This window comes from Mobula birostris, chromosome 3, assembly GCF_030028105.1.
Source record: "Mobula birostris isolate sMobBir1 chromosome 3, sMobBir1.hap1, whole genome shotgun sequence".
Lineage (NCBI taxonomy): Eukaryota > Metazoa > Chordata > Chondrichthyes > Myliobatiformes > Myliobatidae > Mobula > Mobula birostris.
The window spans coordinates 117,552,650-117,578,126 of NC_092372.1; the positions used below are offsets into that span (position 1 = coordinate 117,552,650).

At 43.4% G+C, this 25,477-nt stretch overlaps 1 protein-coding gene across 4 annotated transcripts in view; it reads left to right on the top strand.

Moving 5' to 3' along the window:
- klhl12 (kelch-like family member 12) overlaps window positions 1-25,477 on the top strand; it is a 128,030-nt gene that overhangs the window by 88,486 nt on the left and 14,067 nt on the right. For all 4 annotated transcript variants that reach the window (XM_072253237.1, XM_072253240.1, XM_072253238.1 and 1 more), the window contains exons 9-12: window positions 6,478-6,673; window positions 7,675-7,833; window positions 17,161-17,259; window positions 22,119-22,305. In XM_072253237.1, the coding sequence (XP_072109338.1) occupies window positions 6,478-6,673; window positions 7,675-7,833; window positions 17,161-17,259; window positions 22,119-22,305 (641 nt within the window). The remainder of the gene's footprint in view (window positions 1-6,477; window positions 6,674-7,674; window positions 7,834-17,160; window positions 17,260-22,118; window positions 22,306-25,477) is intronic.

Below are 25,477 nucleotides of genomic sequence, written 5' to 3' on the forward strand. Positions count from 1 at the left end.
AAATGTCTCGGGCAACCCACTTGATCTATGTCTCTTATCTTGTATCAAGTGACATCTCATTCTCTTTCACTCCAGAGGGAAAAGCCCTAACTTGTTCAACCTATCATCATAAGACATAAGCCTCTTAGTAAATGTTTCTGGGACTTTTGTAATAGAATATAAGAACTGGTATCCAGAAACTTAGATCAGAGGAGCCAGAATCATGTCATACTCTGAAATTTTAATTCAATTAAGGAAAAAGATCTTGGTAACAGGAACAATTAATGGGAAAATACTGGATGGCTGTTAAACCCACCAGTCCTTCATGAACAAAATACACAGTATAGACGTGTTTTTTCAAGCTCCTCATGACACACCAAACTTTATGAGTTAAAACTGCCTTTTTGAACACTTGACTCTCAATTTTTGTTGCAAGATCTCTGCTGTTTGTTTCTCTTTTACGCCACCAAAAAGTGTAACATGAACATGTCCAGTAAAACAGCATGAGGCAGAAAGGGAGCCACTCGCCCGCTAGCCAATGCTGCGGCTAACATTAGCCGGGACCAAGCTAGCAAGAACCCTCCAGACATGTCATCAGCCGAAGAGGAAGACGAGCTTCCTCTTATTTGACAGAAAATGTCAAACAAGCTCTTGCAGTCCTTCAACGAACGGTTTGGCAAGCTTGAGCACAGTTTCTAGAGTCTGTTGCCTGTCCAGCAAGCGTTCACTGAGAGACAATAGAGCATCGAAAATCAGACCGCCAACCACGAGCAGCGAATCCACGCCGTGGAAATTTTAGTCGCTGAGCTACAGCAAGAAAATAAAAGGCTGCAGGCCAAGCTTTCAGATCTGGAAGGGAGATCCAGACGCAATAACATAAAGATTGTTGGCGTCCCAGAAGGCGAGGAGAAAGGGAGGCCGACTGAATTTGTCGCTAACCTGATCCCCAAGCTGCTGGGGGATGACAACTTCACCAAGCCGGTCGTTATCGATAGAGCGCACCGCACACTACACCCCAAACCACCGGAAGGCTCAAGGCCCCGCACGATAATTGCATGGGTGCATTTCGCACAGGAGAAAGAAAAGATTCTGCGGCTCAGGAGGCAACACTCGATGGATTATGGAGGTCATTGAATCTTAATCTTCCCCGATTACACCGCAGAGGTTATGGAGCAACAGCGGAGTTTCCGTGAGGTGCTGCAACTGCTGAGAGAGAAGGAGGTCCGGCATTCACTACATTTCCCATCCAGGCTCCATGTTCATCACCAAGGGCAAATAAAAGTATTCAGCAACCCGGTTGAAGCTAAGACTTTTGTAGACCGAAAACTTTGAAAGGTTATTTTTCACAACATAAATGAAGAGAGTCTAAATGTATTCTGAGCAGACTTTAATCATGGCAGTTCTTTTTTCTATCCTCAATTTGTTCTTTATTATGTGTGCTAATGAGGGGCTGTTAGTTGGAGGTGTTTTTCTCCGCCTTTGTCCGGCAGTCCCAGATTAGGATGAGGGCAACTCTGCTTCGCTTGGGGAAGCAATGGGTGGGGGTTTTGTTCACATATTTGTTAACTGTTCATGTTTTTTTTATTGGTTTTTGCTGACTGCCAGACTGAATGTTAGGTTTTGTGTTTCATTACAATGCAAAAGGTACCACAAATGAATAATACTCTTGACTCCATATCCTTGATCTCTTGGAATGTGCGCGGTTTAGGTCACCCAATAAAGTGAGGTAAAGTTTTTGCACATTTGAAGTCATTGAAATCTGACATTATATTCTTACAAGAAACTCACGTTAAAGCCACTCAGCATAAGAAACTCAGGGCTAATTGGATTTCACAGGTCTATCAGGCACCTTTCACATCCAATGCCAGAGGCGTTGCCATTCTTTTCCGTAAGACTGTGCCTTTTCGTTTTCATTCATCCACAATTGATCCAAATGGCAGGTTTATAATTTTAGCTGGGCATAACATTTTACTTCCCATTACGCTGGTAAACTTTTACAGGCCGAACTCGGACAATCCAGGTTTTTTCAGTAAGGTATTTGACTTGATCCCAGATAACGATTCAAGCCACATATTGATTGGGGGTGACTTTAATTGCTACCTGAACCCATATTTAGATAGGCTGTCCTGTGCCCCCCACCCAATATTCTTGCTGTGCAAACTCTTAACAATTTGATGAAGTCGAAGAAAGTGGTGGATATTTGGAGACTACAATGCCCATCTGACCGTGATTATTCTTTTTATTCTCATGTACACAGGTCATATACATGGATCGATTATTTTTTAGTCAACTCCAGATTAATCTCTAATATTGACCACACAAAATATCACAGCATAATAATATCTGACCATAGTCCTGTCAATCTCAATCTTCAACTGTCCCTCCCTAAGCAAGCCTATAACTGGTGCTTTAATCCCTTTTTGCTCAAGGATCAGGCATTTAAAGAATACATTACAATGCACATCTCGCAGTTCCTTGAGACCAACGACAACGGCGAGGTGAATGACTCAACACTGTGGGAAACACTTAAAGTGTTTATCAGAGGACAAATTATTTCTTGTGAAGCAACAGTGAAAAGGGCTAAGCAAGGTCGATTGGAATTGATTGAGAAAGAATTACTAGTGGCTGAACAGGCTTACAAAAACTCTTTGCTCCAATCAGATTATAATAACATTCTCAAATTAAAATACAAATACAACTCCATTCTAGGGGAACAAATTGGCAACATACTACTTAAAATTAAACAGCAACATTGTGAGTTTGGTGACAAACCACAGAAGTTATTGGCAAGACAGTTAAAAGGAGAACAAGCAAAACAAGCCATTTACAAAATAAAATCCAAATCTGGCCTGATGCTTATGGACTTAAAGGATATTAACAAACGATTCGGTGAGTTCTATTCAGAAATTTACACCTCCAAATCAACACAGGAAGATTTTGATAAGTTTTTTGATCCGCTTCACTTCCCACAATTAGATGCAGTTTTCAGGGAGAATTTGGATTTGGATTTTTTGCTATCTGAGTTACAGGATGCCATCAAAGCATTTCCCACCGGTAAGGCTGCTGGACTGGACGGGTTCGGGCCAGAGTTCTACAAAGCCTTCGGAGATGTCCTTACAACAACATCGTTGAGAATGGTTCAGGATACCTTTAAAAACAAGAGGCTCCCACCCTCTCTCAGTGAAGCAAGTATCTGTGTTTTATTAAAAAAAGATAAAGAGGAAACGGACCCTGGAAGCTATAGGCCCATTGCACTACTAAATTATGATCTGAAAATAATTACAAAGGTGTTATTAAATCAGCTGGGTAAGCATATAGCAAATATCATTCACCCGGACCAAATGGGATTTATCCCGGGCAGGTACTCCTTCTGTAATGTCCGCAAAATTCTCAATATTTTGTATGCTGATTATGGGAAAGATGATAGAGCTGCTAAACTGTCTCTAGATGCCCACAAGGCATTGGATATGATAGAGTGGCCCTATCTAATTGCAACACTCAAGAAGTTTGGATTCGGCGACACTTCTATAGAATGGGTCAAAATATTATATACTAATTCAAAATCCTTCATTCTCACAAATGAGGATAAATCCAATCCATTCTCTCTGCAATGTGGTGTTCGCCAAGGGGATCAATTGTCCCCCCTGCTGTTTAACATAGCGCTGCAGCCCCTGGCAATTGGCATTAGGGGCCACACATACATTAAAGGTATTAAGTTGGGCAATATTGAGACCCGTGTGACTCTGTACGCGGATGACCTTCTTGTCTGTCTAGCCGACCCAGCGGTCTCTATTCCCATCCTACTAGAATATATAAATTCCTTCGGGAGTATTTCTGGCTATACCGTAAATTGGGGAAAGAGCGAATTCATGCACTTAGTGGATCAATTTACTGAAGACTTCCTGAAAAAGTTGCCTTTTAGAGTAGAGAATGACTGTTTCACCTACTTGGGGATTAAACTGACTAAGAACCCAAAGCATCTTTTCAAATTTAACTTTACAGAATCATTAGAAAAACTCAGAACAAATATCAAGTCCTGGAGGGTACTGCCCTTATCCATGATTGGGCAGGTAAATGTGATTAAAATGGTGAGCCTACCCAGGTTTCTATATCTTTTCAAAACCTGCCTATATACTTAAATGCACCCTTTTTTAAGAAACTTGACTCTATCATATTGCCCTTTGTGTGGGGCTACAAATCACACAGGATATCTAAGGCTCACCTACACAAACCTCTTAAGAAGGGCGGTCTTGGTCCGCCAATTTTTAAACATTACTACTGGGCAGCTAACTCCAAGGAATGGAAATGTGGAGGTGCTGAGACCGAAGAAAAACCTTCATGGCTACAGCTGGAGGCATCTATTGTTAAATATTCTTTACTTCCTACTCTTCTGCTTTCCACTCATGCCTCAACAGACAAGTTAATCCAACAAAGCTTTACCTTAAAGAATTCTTTACGAATATTAAATCAGATGAAAGTGGCTCACCAAATTTCCAAACAACAAGTTCCCATTTGTCAAAATCACTCACTCAAGCCTGGACAATTAGATGGGGTGTTTGCAGTCTGGAGAGAGAGGGGTATCAAAACTTTCTTAGATCTGTACATCAATTTGCATCACTCACACAATTAAGCACTAAGTTCAACCTTCCAAATTCACATTTTTTTCGCTATCTCCAAGTCAGACACTATGTTAAGGAAAAGTGCCCACACTCTGAGCCTACTTCCACCACCCATCCCTTTCTTGAAAACCTCTTACTCCCTCCAGACTCCAAGCAGTTAATATCAAAATTTGTGAATTGCTTTACTCCTTTGGTTTCTACAGATTTTATTAGGGAAGCCTGGGCCAGGGACTTGAACTCAGAGATATCAGCGGATATCGGAGGAGGCAATGTCCCGGGTTCACTGTTGTTCTATTAATTCACGCTACAGGTTAATCCAGTACAAGGTGATGCATTATTCAAAAACAAAACTGAATCACATCTTCCCATCTGTGTCTCCTGAATGCGACAAGTGCCACTCTGCTGAGGGCTCACTAGCACATCTTTTCTGGTTTTGCCCTACATTATACAACTTTTGGACTGCAATTTTTGAGTGGCTCTCAAAAGTCTATTCTAGAGACATTCAGCCCAATCACGACCTCGCCATCTTTGGATGCTCTGCAGAGACTCTTGAGTTGCCACACGACATGTAGATTGCTCTGCATCTGGGAATGGTGGTGGCTAAGAAACTTATTCTTCTAACCTGGCAGTCTACTACACCACCCACCTTCGCACACTGGCTCAAGGAGATGTTCTGTATTATACAAATGGAAAGACTGCGTCTGCACAAACCCAATACACAGAATATATTTGAGAGAATATGGGGACCCTTATTGGCTCAGTGTCATATTACCTCACATACATCGTGACCGTAAACCTGTCTAGTCTCATGAGTGGGTGTGGTGCCTAACCAGATTCCTTTATTCATTTTACTTTACATTGCTTCCGTGATGTCACTATTATGTCAACTCTTTTTCTGAAAGTTTATCTATGTAATCTTGTAAATTGTCTGGCAGCCTTTTTGTTTTTGTTTTTGATTTGTTTTGTCTGTGCTCCAACTGGAGCTGTATTTCCTTTGTATTGTTTTGTACGTCTTCAACATATTTTGTCTTTGGAAAACTCAAAATTGTAAATAAAGTATTAAAAAAAAAGAACAAAATACACTATCCTCACCCTTTTAGGCCTTAACGTGTCTTTAAACTAAACCACCTTGCCTCAGTTCAGAAGCAATTAGGCATGGACAAAAAAATGCCAGGTTTTCAAGTGATGTCCACAAGTGAATGAATATGTGAAGAAAATATATTTTAATACATAGTAAAAATCCAACTGGTTAATATCCTCTAAGGAAGAAAATATGCAGTTTTGAGCTGGTGCAGATTGTGTGCAATTCCAGTAGAAGACCAGTGTGATTAGCTCTTCAATCTACATTACTGCCCTGTTCTCAGCCAACAAGCTTAGTCTGTACATTATTGTTCACAACCCTCCTTCTTTATTCATAAACAAGAGAAATTCTGCAGATGCTGGAGATGCAAGCAACACACACAGAATGCTGGAGGAATTCAGCTTGCCAGGCAGCCTGATGAAGGGTCTTGGCCCTAAATGTTGACTGTTTACTCTTCCATAGATTTACTCTGCCTGGCCTGCTGAATTCCTCTGGCATTTTGAGTGTGTTGCCTGCTTCTTTATTGTTCACTGAGATTTTGAGGAGCTGAAATTTAAGTTGGTCATTTTATGTGTCCATGCAAGCTCTTCACATTCAAGAGTAATAGTGCATGGAAATGCAAGGAGAACACAATAGTTCAGTACACATTTGGGGAGAGAATGGTGATTCAGACTTTTCACTGCAGACAAAAGATGCAAGAAGGAAAGTTCCAACAGTTCCATTCACTGAGGCATCCCAAGCCATCGCCCATTTCAGGGTTTTGTTCAAGCTTCACATCATCTACTTGTTTTCTCACAGAGCATCACCCGGAAACGCAGATATGTGGCCACAGTGTCATTGAATGATCGGATATATGTGATTGGTGGATATGATGGTCGATCTCGACTTAGCTCAGTGGAATGTCTGGACTACACATCTGATGAGGATGGAGTCTGGTACTCAGTTGCCCCAATGAATGTGCGCCGAGGCCTAGCAGGAGCCACAACACTTGGAGGTGAGGTTCACTGTTGTCCTGGGAATTCTGATAAATTGTCAGTGACAAAATCTTCAGCTAATCCTCAGTTAAAGGGACCTACAGAACATGTACACAAAGTTTCTCAGAGAAGGTTCTGAGTTGGTCTGTGGGATATTTGCTGCAATTAAATTTCACTGTCTAATATTTGATTAATCAGGCTGGAAAGAAAAGAATATTGGAATTTGATCTCAGTTGTGTTGTGTATGGGATGCTCATCTATTCTGACTGAGCCTGACATGAGAGCACGTTGTCATAGTATTCACAATGTGGGGAACTTAGTGCTGAAGGCCATTCTAGTACAGCTTCAATGAACTACAGAATCTGTTTGTGATTTTTGCCACAGATTCTTTCCCTGTTCTTTTGGAGAGAAAAAAATAAAATCATTTCTGTAGGTGAGCCTGGTTTCTTGTAAATCAGATGATGAGCAGTTGGATAATTGAGTTGCTCCCTGTCCTGCTCAGTCTGTTACAGGATCTGACTGAGGAGGCACCAACAACCTTCTCAAGTTTTGTTATCTGACCTCAGGTTTTCATGAATCTTCTTTGGTGTCACTGATGTCCAATGAACTTTCTTAATGTCAAACTGGAGAAACTCAGTGTGTTGAGTAGCATCTGTGGGGTGGGGGGAATGAAGAAATTGTAGGTATGGAGGTTGAAACCTTTCCTTCTCATTCACTGTGGAGTTTTCTTCCTCTGCTGATGCAGGGTTTCAGTCCAAAAAGTCAACAGCTGCTTTCCCCCACAGTTACTGCTCAAGCTGCTCAGTTCCTTCAGCACATTGTTACTTGCTCCATATTCCAGTATCTGCAGTCTGTTGTGTCTCCTTCTTAACATCAGGTCCAGTGCATAAAAAATGTTCAGCAAAATCCTTCAAGTATTGAAGTCCAAAGGTTACCTGGTTCGACCCAGCCTCGGTATGTGTACCACTGCTCCCCTCCTGCATTGTTAACTGTTGACTGTCTGATCTTTTTCCGTTTTCAGATATGATCTATGTAGCAGGTGGCTTTGACGGGAGCAGACGACACACTAGTATGGAGAGGTACGACCCAAACATTGATCAGTGGAGTATGCTGGGGGACATGCAGACGGCAAGAGAAGGGGCTGGTCTTGTTGTGGCTAATGGAATCATCTACTGTCTTGGTAGGTAGCTGCAGTGGGCTCTGTTTTCATTGGGTGTGGATTAACTACATTGTGCTGTTTAGTAAAAGATAGTGAATTAAAGTGTTCTAATCAGCCATGTGTGATTGTAAAAGCTGAATCTTGCCAACTAACTCATTTTTTGATGTCCTTAACCCAGTGTGCTGTGCAGGGGCTTTAGAGTATGGGTGTTAGATTCCTCCTTTGTGTTAGATGGAGCAGACTATGAAGGCCAGCTAATGTCCCCCTGCTTCTGCCCAAGATGACTCCAACTCCAGAGGACAGATCTGTTTTGTGGTGGCTCTGTGCTCATGTGAAGATGTGGAAGAGTAATTTATTGAATGTGATGTCTGGTAGGGTGGAAACTGAGAAAATTTAATGGTTCTAAGGAAGAAGGAAAGGAGTGAGAGCATGGTTTATAGTTTGGTTGGAAAAAAATGGATCTCCATACTCAATTGTTTTAAAATAGGCTGTAGGTTTAAGTTCTGAATTGGGACAAGGTGAATTTTAACAGGATTAGACAGAACTTGCAAAGGTCGATTTGGGCTATGTTGTTTGCAGTACAGAGATCCTTCACAAGTGTGAGTTTTTAAAAGTGATAGCACAAGAGTTCAGGATCTACATGTTGTGTTAAAGTAAAAGGAAAAACAGTTGGAAGTTGGGAACCCTGGGTGTCAGGGTATATTGTAACCCTGTTCAGGAAAAAAGAGGAGGCTTGATTCAGCTACAAGCAGCTTGCATCAAGTGAGTTATTGGAGATATACAGGGGATGCTGGAGTATACTCAAGGAGGGCAAAGTGAAGCATAAGATGGCTTTCATAGAGAAATTTAAGGAGCATGCTAAGAAATATTTTAAGTAAAATAAGAGAAAAAGAGTGAAACCCACCTGGTTTCCTAAGTCTAGGGAATAAACACCCCAATCCCGCCAAAGCCTTCAGATTGGGATGGTTCACCCACTCCAAACCCCGGTTTGTATGGATGCTGTGTAATTTACAACCCTGTTACAACTTAGTGCCAAGAAATAACGGATAGCGCACTGCATACAATTAAAGGAATTTATGAATCTTAACTTAACCAAAGGGTTAGTAAAGAAAAGAAAGAAAAAACAAAAAGGGCCCATTATAATTCAACAGTCAAAGGTGGACAAGTTGGAGCTCAACTCTTCCAAAGGTAATATTCACCAATCCGCAGTTGACTGTGGCACCTTGCTCCATTGAATCACGGTCCCCCGCCGGGTGTAATCCTATGACCAGTTTTCTCCAGCATCTTCCCTCTTCATCTCCCGCCAAAGCACCCCAAATCACACAACAAAAAAACCTGCTTCCCTGATCGGATGGCTCATGTTCCAAAGCACCCGTTACCTCTAACCTTAACCCAAGCCCTGCTTCTACAGAAAGACCATTGCATTAGCAGTGAAACCTTTCCCAGGGTGTTATAAGAGTCACCAGGGAGAGAATTTGCTGGAAACCAATCTGATGGATAAGATATATTTAGAAAGGTAAGGATTGATTAGGGGTACCCGCGTGGCTTCGTGCATGGAAGATCTTGTCTTATATGTTTGAGTTGTTTGACAAAGTGATGAAGAAGATTGATGAGGGGAGGGCAGTAGCCATAGTATAGATTTCACTAATGCTTTTGATAAGGTTCCACTCAGAAGGGTTAGATCACATGGTACCCAAGAGTGAGCTAGCAAACTGGGTACAAAATTGGCTGGATGGGAGGAAAAGAAGGTGAAGGTGAAAGATAACAGCAGGAATTCTGCAGATGCTGGAAATTCAAGCAACACACATAAACGCAGCAGGCCAGGCAGTATCTCTAGGAAGAGGTGCAGTCGACGTTTCAGGCCGAGACCCTTCGTCAGGACTAACTGAAGGAAGAGTGAGTAAGGGATTTGAAAGTTGGAGGGGGAAGGGGAGATCCAAAATGATAGGAGAAGACAGGAGGGGGAGGGATGGAGCCAAGAGCTGGACAGGTGATTGGCAAAGGGGATATGAGAGGATCATGGGACAGGAGGTCCGGGAAGAAAGACGGGGGCGGGGGGGGGGACCCAGAGGATGGGCAAGGGGTATATTCAGAGGGACAGAGGGAGAAAAAGGAGAGTGAGAGAAAGAATGTGTGTATAAAAATAAGTAACAGATGGGGTACGAGGGGGAGGTGGGGCATTAGCGGAAGTTGGAGGATACACTTATCCGTGTAAGCGGAACAAGTGCTACACATGCCCTTACACTTCCTCCCTTACCACCATTCAGGGCCCCAAACAGTCCTTCCAGGTGAGGCAATACTTCACCTGTGAGTCGGCTGGGGTGATATACTGCGTCCGGTGCTCCCGATGTGGCCTTTTATATATTGGCGAGACCCGACGCAGACTGGGAGACCGCTTTGCTGAATATCTACGCTCTGTCCGCCAGAGAAAGCAGGATCTCCCAGTGGCCACACATTTTAATTCCACATCCCCTTCCCATTCTGTCATGTCTATCCACGGCCTCCTCTACTGTAAAGATGAAGCCACACTCAGGTTGGAGGAACAATACCTTATATTCCGTCTGGGTAGCCTCCAACCTGATGGCATGAACATCGACTTCTCTAACTTCCGCTAATGCCCCACCTCCCCCTCGTACCCCATCTGTTACTTATTTTTATACACACATTCTTTCTCTCACTCTCCTTTTTCTTCCTCTGTCCCTCTGAATATACCCCTTGCCCATCCCCTGGGTCCCCCCCCCTTGTCTTTCTTCCCGGACCTCCTGTCCCATGATCCTCTCATATCCTTTTTGCCTATCACCTGTCCAGCTCTTGGCTCCATCCCTCCCCCTCCTGTCTTCTCCTATCATTTTGGATCTCCCCCTCCCCCTCCAACTTTCAAATCTCTTACTCACTCTTCCTTCAGTTAGTCCTGACGAAGGGTCTCGGCCTGAAACGTCGACTGCACCTCTTCCTAGAGATGCTGCCTGGCCTGCTGCGTTCACCAGCAACTTTTATGTGTGAAGGTGAAAGGATGGTTCTCAGGCTGGAGTTATGTGACTAGTGATATGTCTGAGGGGTCGGTGCAGAGTCCATTGTCATTGTCATCATTATTAACAAGGATATATGAGGAATAGTTTTAAGTTTGCAGTTTCCACTAAACTAGCTGGTGTTGTAGACAATGATGAGGAGTAGGAAGAATTGCAATAGGCTGGTGAATGCCAAAAGGAATGTAATTTAAATGTGTGCAAAGTACTATATTTTGGAAGGGCAGTCAAGGTAGAATTTTTCCAATGAACGGAGGGTCGCTAGGTATGGTGGTGGAACAGAGGGACTTCAGAGTACAGGTGTATAGTTCCTTTAAAATGTAGTCATAGGTAGGGCAGTGAAGAAGGTTTTTGGCATGCTGGCCTTCATCACTTGAGGTTATATTCTGATTGTGAGAGACGTTGGTGAGGCCAGAAATTGTGTTTAGTTTTGGTCACCCAGTTATTGGAAGGGTGTGGTTAAAATGGAAAGAGTGCAAAGCAGTCTTACAGGAATATTGCCAGGACTCAAAGGACTGAGTTATAGGATGGTGTTAGACAGTTGGGGCCTCTACTCCTTGCAGTGTAGGAGACTGACTGGTGATCTCATAGAGGTATATAAATCATGAGGGATAAAGTAGGGGAGTAGTCCTTTTCCCAGGGCTGGGGAATTGAAAACTAGAGGACATAGTTTTAAGGTTAGAGGTGTGCTCGGACAAGTTTGAGCGGAAGGGCCTTTTTCTATGCTGTACAACCCTATTGCAAGAGAAAGGAAATACAGATATGGCCAGGTGAGACAGGTATATTGGAAAAATGGTGACCTATTGACATGCTAGAGTATGGGAGAGGTTGCAAGTCTGTCTACATTGTGGCGGAGAGGGGTGGAGGTGGTGAAAGTGAGGCAAAGTTTGATTGAATGAAGTTGAGACCTGCACTTATTCTGAGGGACAGGCCAGTAAGCATGTGAAACGCAGCAAATGTGAAATGGGGAAGAGGGATTTGGGGCGAGAGATAAGTGAAGGGGGAGGAAATTTAGAGAGGCTATGGTTGTCTGCTCACCTACTCAGCAAATGAAGCTGCAGAGCCATTGTTGGGATTTCAACTCATGCAAGGGAAGGTACTTGTGTATTTCTTAGCACAAACAAGAGGGAATCTGCAGAGGCTGGAAATCCGAGCAGCACACACACACAAAATGCTGGAGGAACTCAGCAGGCCAGGAAGCTTCCATGCAAAAAAGTACTGTCAATGTTTTAGGCTGAAACTCTTCGGCAGGACTGGAGAAAAAACGATGAGGAGTAGATTTGAAAGGTGGGGGAGGGGAGAGAGAAACACCAGGTGATAGGTGAAAGCAAAGAACTGGGAAGTTGATTGGTGAAAGAGACAGAAGGCCATGGAAGAAAGAAAAAAGGGAGGGAGGAACATCAGAGGGAGGGGATGGGTGGGCAAGGAGATAACATGAAAGAGCGACAAGGGGATGGGAAATGGTGAAGGGTTGAGGGGAGACATTACTGGAAGTTTGAGAAATCAGTGTTCATGCCATCAGGGCTACCCAAATGGAATATAAAGTGTTTCTTCCTCCAACCTAAGTGTGGCCTCGTCGGGTAGTGGTGAGGCCATGGATGGACATATCGGAATGGGAATGGGAAGTGGAATTAAAATGGGTGTCCACTGGGGGATCCCGCTTGTTCTGGTGGACGGAGCGTAGATGCTTGGCGAAGCAGTCTCTCAATCTATGTCGGGTCTCACCGATATACAAGGGGCCACACCGGGAACATCAAACACAGTAGATGACCCCAAAAGACTCACAGGTGAAGTGTCACCTCAGCTGGAAGGACTGTTTGGGGTCCTGAATGGTAGTGAGGGAGGAGGTGTAGGGGCAGGTGTAGTACTTGTTCCACTTGCAAAGGTAAGTGCCAAGAGGGAGATCAGTGGGGAGAGATGAATGGAGGAGGAGGTCACCTAGGGAGCAATCCCTACAGAAAGCAGAAAGTGGGGAGGAGTGAAAGATGTGGAGTTGGCGGAAGTTTCGGAGAGTTATGTGCTGGATGCGGAGGCTGTTGGGGTGGTAGGTGAGGATAAGAGGAACCCTACCCCTGGTACGGTGGCAGGAGGATGGGGTAAGAGCAAGAACTAACTCAGGGCTTTTTAGTTCATCCTTCTGGGGATCCCGGTATCTCTCTATTGATGCGTCTGATCTTTGCCATTCTCACACTAATTGACAAGTTTTCCATTTTCTGAACAATTTGATTGTTTTCTATTTGAAGTACTTGTCAGTAAATGCCATGTGTTATTCCTCTGTCTTAAATCCAAATTTAGCCTCAGAGTCAGAATCTAACTTCAGCCTACCGTGTCTGTGATCCATTTGCAATCTCATTATATTTTTATACTTTTATCCTAGTTTTTGATGAACTTTGAGTTCCAATTAAAGACCTTCAACTACACATCTTCCAGTGTCCCACTGGTTGTTTTACATATGATGAAGTATTTGAAGTTTTGTCACTGTGGAAACACAGGAACACAGCAGTCATTTTGTGTACTTGGGGCCTTTCATCAGTGTTCAGATATAGATCAGATACTCTTTTAGCTATCGACTAAGAAATAAATATTTGCCAAGATCCTAGAAGGACTTTACTGCCCTTTGTGATCATCATTGGATCTTTCTTCTCTACCTGACTGGGAACATGGAGCATTGGTTTAATATCATTCTTATAATGCAGCATTGTGAATCATCAGTCTGGATTTGATACTGAAGCCTCTGGAGTGGGACTCAGACTGAAAGGAGAGCCCCTGCTAACAAATTAAGTGAATAGCCCTAGCATCAAAGCCTGTTTCTCCACCGTCACCCCTCACCTCTTTCAACAAATGAATATTTCTGTCACTCATTCACTGCTTGTTCATTCCTAGCCTTAACCCTGAATCTTTTCAGCTTAAGGCTTTGGTAGATCTTAACTAAAAGTTTACGTGGAAGAGCAAAAAGATGTAAGGTGTATTTAACTATACTACCAAGCAGCACTTACTCGCTCACTGCTGCTAACTTTTGGTGTCATCAGGGCTATTTGACTGTAGACTTTGCCATTCAACACGATTACCACTTTGGTTGAGAAGCTCAGCTAGGCCAACCACTCAAATATTACAGCAGCAAGAGCAGGGCAGAGTGGGGAATCTGTGACAAATGATTTGTCACACCTTGACAGCTTTTTCACTGACCATGCAGGCAAGTCAGAAATGTGATGGAATACGTACTGCTTTCTGGATTTTCCAGTAACACATGACGCTTTTGCCTTTCAGGACAAAGCCCTGTGCTCAGTTGCAGCTAAGTTCACCACCCTAAACAGTCATTCTCTCCACCAGAGCACTCTGGCTACATTGAGTACTATGTACAAGATGCACTCCAGTTACTTTGCAGGAATGCTTTACCTAAGCTGTGACCTCTATGACCAACGATAAAAGCAGTAGGTCTATAGTAGGGGTTGCCAACCCGTCAATCGTGATTGACCGGTTGATCTTTGAGACTTTCCCAGTAGATCCCGAAGAAAAATCAAAAATAAATACACAAATACTGTTGTAATGTGAGCATTATAAAAGTAAGTAATACTAATTAGGATAATGGTAATATAGCAATATTTTCGCTTAAAAAGCTGTTTGTAAAGAGAGATTGTTTCTGGGTTGCGGGAGTTTAGTTCCGTTCTTTCTGCCCAGTGCGCGTGTGTGTAGTTCCCCCGCCATGCACCGCATTCTCAGTGAAGCCTGTGCTGCATCAAAGTGACCAATCAGATTAGATAAGAGTACAGACTGTTGCAAACATCAATATACGGCAGTGGTCCCCAACCACTGTGGCTAAAGGGATCGGGGGTATGGAGAGAAGGCTGGTACGGGGTTCTGAGTTGGATGATCAGCCATGATCATACTGAATGGCAGTGCAGGCTTGAAGGGCCGAATGGCCTACTCCTGCACCCATTTTCTGTGTTTCTAACCACAACCTGCACTGCGAAGCATGCAGTGGTGCAGCGGTAGTCGGGATGCACACAGCACATCTTTAAGAAAAAAAGCCAAAATAAACAAGCTAATTAATTAGGAGCCATCCGGCACGTAAATGTCGGCTCAGATCAGAGGCGATGCAATTGGCAATCGCTCGTGATATCCTGATAGCATAGCAGAGGCTCCACGAAAGAAGGCGAAAACATACAAATTCCATCCAGAATGGGAAAAGGAATTTCTATTTACCTTGGTGAAAGACAAGTGTGTATGTATGTTATGCCACCAAACACAAGCACTGACTAAAAGAGGGAATCTGGAGACCAGGAATTTAAAGACACCTACCCCCCAAAGAATGCAATTCGTGCCTGGAAAGTTGAGCTGAAATCAGGGTTGAAGGCCCAGCAGTCATTTTCCACAAAACATGCTGCTCAAAGTAAGGCTGCTATTGAAGCATCATTTCGTGTAAGTCACCTTTTGGCTGAACACAAGAAGCCTTTTACAGATGGCGATTTATTCAAGGAAGCAATGGTCATTACCGCAGAGACTGCTTTTAATGACTTTAAAAACAAAAACAGCATCACAACCGCAATACCTAATATACTGCTTGGCCCTGCAACAGTGACAAAGAGGGTAGAGTCACTGTCAGAGGACGTGAATATTTTTCACTACAGTTCAATGAATCCCTGGATATAATGCAAACAGCTCAGCTTGTTGTGTTTGTCAGAATGGCTTTCCAGGATTTTACAACAAAGGAGGACTTCCTTGCTCTTTTGCAATTAAAGGAAAGAACAAGAGGTGAGGATACTTACAATGAGTTTAAAAAAATATGTCCGTGAAAATGACATCCCCATTCATAAACTGGTGGTAATTACTACTGATGGGGCCGAGCAATGCGCGGTATGCGCGTTGGTTTTATATCACTAAAAGTCATTGCCTACTTCGGGTCAACTTATCTATGTGAAATTGCATTTTCACAGATGAAAATTATTAAATCTAAGTACAGGAGCTGACTTACTGACAGACACCTCACTAGAGTTGCCAACTTTCTCACTCCCAAATAATGGACAAAAGTAGCAGTCAAATCCCGGGACATTTGTGTTTACCCTGAGAAAGACTACCATGACCATGAAGTCTTGTGCGGGCACCTGTGTGCGCATGCGTGTACGTGCCGATTTTTTTTACCCCACAAATCGGTTTTGGCTTAATTTTCATTATTTCTACTCTATATAGGCTGTGTATTTATCATATCATTCCTGCTTTTACTATGTGTTAGTGTTATTTTAGGTTTTATGTGTTATTTGGTAGGTTATTTTTTGGGGTCTGGGAACGCTCAAAATGTTTTTCCATATAAATTAATGGTAATTGCTTCTTCGGCGTAAAGCATTTCGGCACGAAAGGTTTCATAGGAACGTTCTACCTTAGCGGGGGGTATACGGGACAGTTGGCAACCCTACACCTCACAAACTGTACCAGACTGGCTGTCTGTAGTTATGAGCCAAATTTCAGGGAACTAGCAGAAAATATTCAGTCCCAGTCATCACACTGAGTGCAACAGTCAATTTTTATTCATTTATTTTTCGTGTTGAAATAAAATTAAATAATGAAACTTAGAATTAAAGGTGTGAAGCATTGTAATATTCTTAAAGAAAGACAGCTATGGCCTGTTTGAGGTGCTAGTTACAGTGTTTTCTTGTTTGAATTAATTTGAAAATTTGACAAAAGTATTTTGTGTAATTCAAATACAATTCGCCCAAATAAAAGGCCTCAAATTGGAAGTACGATCTGAGCTGTTTTTTCTCTAAACGATTTAGTAGGTAGGTCTTGCCTTTCACTGAGGTCGAGGTAGGGGATCTTGGGCTTAAAAAGGTTGGTGACTACTAGTCTGTAGGATCAGAGCACTCCCCTGCAGGTCGCCATTCCGACTGGGTAACATACTGTAATTCTTTCTAAGTCAAGAGGTTGAAATCCTCTGTCTGCTAGGGAGCTTGCTATCACCTTCTTGGGCAATTAGGGGTGGACTTTGGCAGTAATGCCCTCAATTTGTAGAAACAAAATGCACTCTACAAAAGGCTCTCTACATTCAATTTGAATTGTGAATTCACAAGAAGCTCTGACAAGGTTGTCAGACAGTATCCTTAAACCTTGATTCTAGTTATATTATTCTGCTTTTAGTTTTCTCATGCCTGGACTTGTGCATGCCTGTAAAATGGTAAGGTTCATGTTTCATTTAAATGCTAAATTTATGGCTGCTTTTCCTCCATTCCATTAACTGCTGTAGTTCTGAATGATTTTGTAATTTCTTGGAGATGTGGTCAATATATCAAGCCTGAAATTACTTGTTGCAATACTCTTGGTTTTGTCCTAGGAGGATATGATGGGATTAACATCTTGAGCTCTGTGGAGAGATATGACCCACACACTGGACACTGGACACATGTCACACCAATGGCTACCAAGCGCTCAGGTTAGTTGGAATGTGCAGGTGGACTGAATTCTTAAATTCTTGAGGACCTCTTCACAAGAATTTTACATCTTGTTATTATACTCAGTAACAGTAAATATTCAGTGATTGGTTACAAAGATATGGGCCTTGGATCTGGTCAGCACTTACAACAAGGCATTAAACATTTGCTGTGCAGTATTATAAATTCATTGGGGCTCAAGAGGACACATGCTACTGAACCATTATTACATGAAACAAAACTTTTCCCTTGCATTCACCAGGTCAGGTACATCAGAGCTAGCACAAATTTGGAGAGAGAGAAAGAGATGGGTGTAATATGTAAAGGCCTGGGGAGTAAAGGGAAGGACTTTCTGGTTGAGGGATGGAAGTCAGAGATCATGGAGGTGAAGGTAGTTTGTTTCATGAGTTGGGATGCGAGTTATTGGATGTTGGAAGACGATGGAATGACCAATTTTTAAGTGGCAAGATGGAGTCCCTGGAGGTGGTAGTTGGTGTGGATCAGGCAAGGCTGGAGGTCAGTGGTTGAACAAGGGGTTGGATGCAGCAGCACAATGGCAAATGAAGCTCATGGAGTGAATCAGAATCAGGTTTAATATTACTGGCATGTTAAATTTGTTGTTTCATGGCAGCACTACTGTGCAATACGTAGAAAACTATAAGTTACCATTAGAAATGTATATTAAAAAAATTAAAGTAAACAAGTAGTGCAAAATGAGAGCTAAAAAAAACAAGGTAGTGTTCATGGTTGGGTCAATGTCCATTCAGAGATCTGATAGTAGAGGGGAAGAAGCTGTTCCTAAAATGTTGAATGTGTGTCTTCAGCCTCCTGTTCCTCCTCCTTGATGGTGGCAGTAAGAAGAGGGCTTGTCCTGGGTGATGAGAGTCCTTAATGGTGGATCCTGCTCTTTGAAGGTGTCCTTGATGCTGGGGAGAGCAGTGCCCATAATAGAACTGGCTGAGTTTGCAATCCTCTGGTGCAGCAGCCCCTCTGTACCAGGTGATGATGTAACCAGTAAGAATGTTGTCCATAGTACATCTGAAGAAACTTGGTGACATACCAAATCTCCTCAAGCTCCAAATGAAATATAGCCGCTGACATGCTTTCTTTGTAATTGCATCAATATGTTGGGACCAGGATAGATCCTCAGGGGTGTTGACACCCAAGAGCTTGGAACTGCTCACGTTTTCCGCTGCTGATCCCTTGATGAGGACTAGAATTTTTTATTCCCTTGACTTACTGGTCTTACTGGTCTTTGGTCTTACTGGCGTTAAATGCAAGGTTGTTGTGACCAGCTGATCTATCTCACTCCTGTACATCTCCTTATCGCTATCTGAGATTCTGCCAACATCAGTTTTGTCATCGTAAGATTTATAGATGGTATTTAAGCTGTGCCTAGTCATACAGTGGGCATGTGGCCAAGTGGTTAAGGCATTGGACTAGCGACCTGAAGGTTGTGAGTTTGAGCCCCAGCCGAGGGAATGTGTTGTGTCCTTGAGCAAGGCACTTAATCACACGTTGCTCTGCGACGACACTGCTGTATGGGTCTTAATGCCCTTCCCTTGAACAACATTGGTATCGTGGAGAGGGGAGACTTGCAGCATGGGCAACTGCTGGTTTTCCATACAACCTTGCCAAGGCCCGCGCCCTGGAGAGTGAAGACTTTCCAGGCGCAGATCCATGGTCTCGCAAGCCTAACGGATGCCTTTAATTTAATTTATTTAGTCATACAGTCATGGGAGTAGAAAGAGCACACATCATTGAGGAGCGCCACTGATTTGCACTGACTATGGTCTCCGATAAGGAAATCAAGAATTTGTGAGACTCAGTTAAATAAATAATTCAGTAATTGACTGAGCAGTTTCCAGTGGCAGATGGCTCAGATTTACTGTATCCCTTTATGTTGTGTTGAAGGAGGCTTCACAAGTCTATTCACGTAAAAGGCATGATTGACTGAAGAGCATTCGAAGTGTATCCCACCACGAATTATTGGAACACCACTTCACCTGTCTGGCTTAACTGTACTTTATCACATCAGACGCACAGAGATTCTTTCCTCCTTCTTGGCGGAGGTAGAGGTTGTGGGCTGGGAGTTGTCAGAGTGAGTAACCACAGTACTCTTTTGTAGATTGCATACGCAATAACTACAGTACTCCTGTAATGGAGAGACTTAATGCTTAGAGAGTTGGAGTGGTTGCCAAACTTTGGCCGTATCAGTTGTGAAGTTATTTAGCATGAAATTATGGAAAAGCTCAGCAAGTTAGGTAGCACTTATCGAGAGAGAGAAACAGGGTTAATATTTCAGTCAGTGAACTTTTGATCAGAACTGGAAGTAGCAATCTAAGGTGCAGAGGAAGAGACAAAGGGATATGACAACAGAAAGGAAGATCTTTAGTTGGGTGCAGACCAGGAGATACTTGATGACTAAAGGGCAAGGCTGAGGTGAAAGAAATGCCTCTCCTGGTCCTGGACAACACTCACAACACTCTGGAGGAACTCAGCAAGTCGGGCAGCATCCGTGGAAAAGATCAGTCGATGTTTCGGGCCGGAAGCTTTCGTCAGGACTGTAGAGGGAAGGGGCAGGGGCCCTATAAAGAAGGTGGGGGGAGGGTGGGAAGGAGAGGGCTGGTAGGTACCAGGTGAAAAACCAGTAAGGAGAAAGATAAATGGGTGGGGGAGGGGAAGCAGGGAGGTGATAGGCAGGAAAGGTGAAGAAAGAATAGGGGAAAACACAATGGGTAGTGGAAGGAGGTGGAACCATGAGGGAAGCGATAGGCAGCTGGGGAGGGGGCAGAGTGACATAGGGATAGGGGAAGGGAGGGGGAGGGAATTACCGGAAGTTGGAGAATTCTATGTTCATACCAATGGGCTGGAGGCTACCTAGACAGGTAGGAGGTGTTGCTCCTCCAACCTGAGTTTAGCCTCATCATAACAGTAGAGGAGGCCATGTATGGACGTATCTGAATGGGAGTGGGAAGCAGAGTTGAAGTGGGTGGCTACTGGGACATCCTGTCTGTTGTGGCAGACGGAGTGGAGGTGCTCGACGAGATGGTCCCCCAATCTGCATCTGGTTTCACTGATGTAGAGGAGGCCGCACCGGGAGCACCGGATGCAATAGATGACCCGAACAGACTTACTTGGAGTGTTGCCTCACTTGGAAGTACTGTTTGGGGCCCTGAATGGTGGCAAGAGAGGAGGTGTAGGGACAGGTGTAGCACTTGCGCTTACAGGGATAAGTGCCGGGTGGGAGATCCGTGGGGAGGGATGTGTGGACCAGGGAGTCGCTGAGGAACCGATCCCTGCAGAAAGCGGAGAGGGGTGGACAGGGAAAGATGTGCTTAGTGGTGGGATCCTGTTGAAGGTGGTGGGAGTTGCGGAGGATAATGTGCTGGATCCGGAGGCTGGTGGGGTGGTAGGTGAGGACAAGGGGAACTCTGTCCCTGTTGTGGTGGCGGGAGGATGGGGTGAGAGCCGAAGTGCAGGAAATGGAGGAGATGCAGGTGAGGGCATCATTGATGACAGCAGAAGGGAAACCACGATCCTTAAAGAAAGAGGACATTTGAGATGTCCTGGAACGGAAAACCTCATCCTTGGAGCAGATGCGGTGGAGACGGAGGAACTAGGAATAGGGAATGGCGTTTTTGCATGTGGCGGGGTGGGAAGAGGTATAGTTGAGCTAGTTATGAGAGTCATTGGGCTTGTAGAAGATGTCAGTGGACAGTCTGTCTCCAGAGATGGAGACCGAGACAGAGGGACAGAGACAGGGACAACAACAATGTATTACAACAGGGACAGAGTTCATCTTGTCGTCACCTACCACCCCACCAGCCTCCGGATGCTGCCCGACCTGCTGAGTTCCTCCAGCGTGTTGTGAGTGTTGCTTTGACCCCAGCATTTGCAAATTATTTTGTGTTCCTAGTTCTGGAAGTGTGGAGAAGGATTCACAACTGAAATAGAAGCTGTTGAAGTCCTGTTAGCTCTGGTTGAGGAAGAATCTGTACGGAAGATTGTATCATTAGAACAGAAGGAATGGTAATAAGAAACTAGGAATGAACGAAGTCTTATCGAACCAGGGTGAGAGGAGATTGAACCAGGATCTGTTAGATAGTGATAGGTGATTTACTGTGTAATTCAATATCTCAGATGACAATCAAGGATCAGGATTTTGCTGACCATAGGGAAGGCCAGTGATAATCCTTGCAGAAATTTTCTCCAAGAGATAAAATACATCGTCAGACATCCCACCTCTCCCGGAAGTTCTGGGAGTCTCCCGCATATTGATAGTGGCTCCCTGATGCCCACAAATTATATGTAATATCCCGGAAATCGATTTTTTTGAGAGCGAGCAAATGAGAGAGAGAGAGAGAGAGTGAGCGAGAGAGAGCGCCATGGCAGAGTGTTCCAAAAAAAGAAAATATAAAATCTACGTCACCCCAGACTACACTAAAGTGTACCCCTGCCTAACAGGGGTCAAAAATAATGACAGTGTTGCTCGCTGCACTTTTTGCAACAGTGACTTTTCTATTACCCATGATGGGTTAAGACCGTAAGAGGCATGTTGAGGTGAGTTTAACAGGTGTCATTCGTTTATTAGCATAGCTAACGTTATTTAAACTAGTTGGCTAGTTGCTAAGGAGCTACTCTATTGCAGACATCCCACCTCTCCTGGAAGTTCCGGGAAGTGAGTTTTTGCAGGGTGGGATGTCTGCATTGTACTTCATCTATGAACATGTCTTTCAAGACAGTGCCCTTGTCTGACTACCCTTCATTTCTGAACTCTGACATGTACTCTGAAATTCAAACAAAACCAAAAGCCAGTGTGTTTAATTGTATCTTGCCTCTTCTGTCCACTCATTAATAGGAGCTGGGGTGGCTCTGCTGAATGACCATATTTACGTGGTTGGTGGCTTTGATGGAACAGCCCATCTTGCATCAGTTGAAGCATATAACATTCGCACAGACTCGTGGGTGATGATAACTAACATGACAACACCTCGATGTTACGTGGGAGCAGCAGTACTTCGTGGGAGATTATATGCAATTGCTGGGTATGTCAAAATCCAAACAAGATGGGGCAATTTTTATGTTGTCTGCTCTTTGTTAAACCAATTACCTGCTCATGGTCTGTATTTTGCAGAAATAATTGAAGAAATATATATTAAATAAGTTACAATGAGATCTTTAATTGAGTTATTCTCACTGGTGCTCCTCAACAATATAAGATCTTGGTGAGACCATGCTTTGATTTTTGTGTGCATTTCTGGGAGCTTGGATAAAGGAAGGATATAATTCAACTGGAAACGGTATAGTAAAGATTCACGAGGATTTTGCCAGGACCGGAAGGCTTCACCTATCATCTCCTTGCTTGTACTCCTTCCCTTCTCCACCTTCTTATTCTAGCCTTTTCTTCCTTCTTTTACAGTCCTGATGAAGGATTTCACCCTAAAACATCAACTGCTTATTACTCTCTAAAGATGCTGCCTGACCTACTGAGTTCTTCCAGCACTTTGTGTATGCTTTCTGGATTTCCAGTGTCTGTGTCTTTCATAGAGAGCATGGTGCTATATGGAACAAGCCGCCAGAGGAAGTGGTAGAGATGGGTACAATTACAATGTTTAAAAAGCATTTAGATGGGACAGGTACATGGATAGGAAAGATTCAGAGCGATGTGGGCTAAATAAGGGAAATAGGACTAACTGAAGTAGATAACTTGGCCAACATGGAGACTTGAGCCAAAAGACCTTGCTGTGTAACTCTATATGACTTTGTATTTTTCCTCAAAGGTGGCAGTGTGATACTTCCTCATAGCTGTAATGACCTGGGCTTCATCCTGACTAGCTACTTTTCACGTTTTTCTTGTGGGTTTCTGTGCGCTGGATTCTTTCCACATGCATGCCGGTCGGTAGGATAATTGACCTGTAACTTGGCCCAGTGAAGGTGGGTGCTAGGAGGATGACAGTAGAGTTAATGGGCTCATGAGAGAGAAAATGTGTGGAATAGGACTCATGGAATTATCATGAGGATATGCAAAAATATAGCTGGGGAATGATCCCAAGTTTGAATCTGGCTGGCTCTTTACATGCTTCCATCCGTGCAAGCTAGCAACTCGGCCTCATAACAAAAGCAAATGCTACAGAAACAGCGAATTGCCGCCTGATGCACCATAAAGCACAAAAAGGAACAGCAATCCAAAAATATAGCCTTTGTCATATCACGGTTTTCTTTCCATAACACACAGGAGCAGGACTATCCTGTTTAAAGGTCCTCTCTGCCGTTTCATCATAGCTAATCCATTTTCCTTTCAACCACATCTTCCAGCCTTCTCCTTTCATGCCCTGATTCATCCAGAACCTATCAACCTCCACCATAAATACACCCGCTGACCTGGCCTCTACAGGCACCTGTAGCAACTAATTCCAGAGATTCATCGCCCTCGTGCTAAATAAATTCCTTATCATCACCATTCTAAATGGACATCTCTTTATTCATCGCCCGCTGATCCTCAAAACCCCCACCACTGGAAGCATCCTCTCCACATCCACTCTATCTAGACATTCGGTATATTTTAATGAGATCTCCCCTCCTCCTTTGAAATTCTAGCAAGTAAAGGTCTGGCGCCATCAATTGCTCCTCTTACAATAAGCCTTTCATTCTCAGATGTGAGAAAATCTACAGATGCTGGAAATCCAAAGCAACACGCACAAAATGCTGGAGGAACTCAGAAGGCAGGCAACATCAATGGAAAACAGTGAACAGTCGACATTTCAGGCAGAGACCTGATGAAGCGTCTCAGACTGAAACATTAACTGTTTAGTCTTTTTCATAGATGCTGCCTGGCCTGCTGAGCTCTACTAAATTCTGGAATCATTCTCATGAACCTCCTCTGAACCTTCTCCACTGTCTGCACATCCTTTCTTAAATAAGGGGTGCAAAACTGCTCACAGTACACCAAGAGAAGCCTCACTAGTGCTTTATAAACCCTCAGCATTACAACCTTGTTTTTATATTCTACTTGAAATGAATGCTAACATTGTATTTGTCTTCCTCATCACTGACTCAACCTGCAAGTTAACCTTTAAGGAATCCTGCACAAGGACTCCTAAGTTCCCTTACACCTCAGATTTTTTAATTTTCTCCCCGTTTAGAAAATTGTCATTGGGTCTTTCCTTCTACCAAAGTGCATGACCATACACTTCCTGACACTGTATTCCATCTGTCATTTCTTTGTCCCTTCTCCTAATCTGTTTAAGTCCTTCTGTAGTCTCCCTACTTCCTCAGTACTATCTGTTCCTCCACCTTTCTCCTTATCATCTGCAAGCTTGCCAGAAAGCCATCAATTCTGTCATCCAAATTATTGACATACAATGTAAGAAGCGGTCCTAACACCAACCCCTGCTCCCTTTATTACCACTGTAGTTTCATGTAAACCTCCCCAACAGCACTAGCAAACCTGCCTGCTAGGATATTGGTTCCCTCAGCTTCAGGTGTGACCTGTCCCTTTCTGCCCCGTCACCTTCTCCAGAAAACATCCCAAATATCCAGAAATGTGAAGCCCTGCCCCCTGCACCAGTTTCTTAGCCACATATTCATCTGCCAAATTATCCTATTCTTACCCTCATTGGCATGTGACACAGGCAGCAGGATCAGGGAGAGATTGCTACCCTGGATATCCTGCCTCTCAGCTTTCTACTTGACTCCCTAAATTCTCTCTTCTGGACCTCCTTACTTCTCCTACCTATGTTACTGGTGCCAATATGTACCAAGAATTGTGGCTACTGTTACGTAACCGGCAACAATGAATATCAATCAAGACAGGTTATATAAAAACAACCAAACATTTATTAAACATGGATAAACGATAAAAACAAAAAACAAACGAAAACCTTAACCGGAAGTTAACCGTTATGCGGCCGTTCAGCAAATGGTCACTCGGCACTGGTTCTTAAAGTATTAAATGCGAAAACAGTCCTTAAAGCGGTAAAGTCAGATGTAGTTCTTAAAATGATAAATTCGAAAGTCCAGCAGATTTATACGTTCAGTTGGGAGAGACTTCTCTGGAGAAGGATTCCTTTATAGATGTGACTTTCCTGCTGGTTCTGTCCAATGGATTCACGATGCAGTAAATAAACAGTTTAAAACTATTGCCCTTAATTTCTTTTAGAGAGAGAGCAAACCTTTGTATGAACCCTTTTCTCTTTTGGCAAGAGTTATCTTGATGCA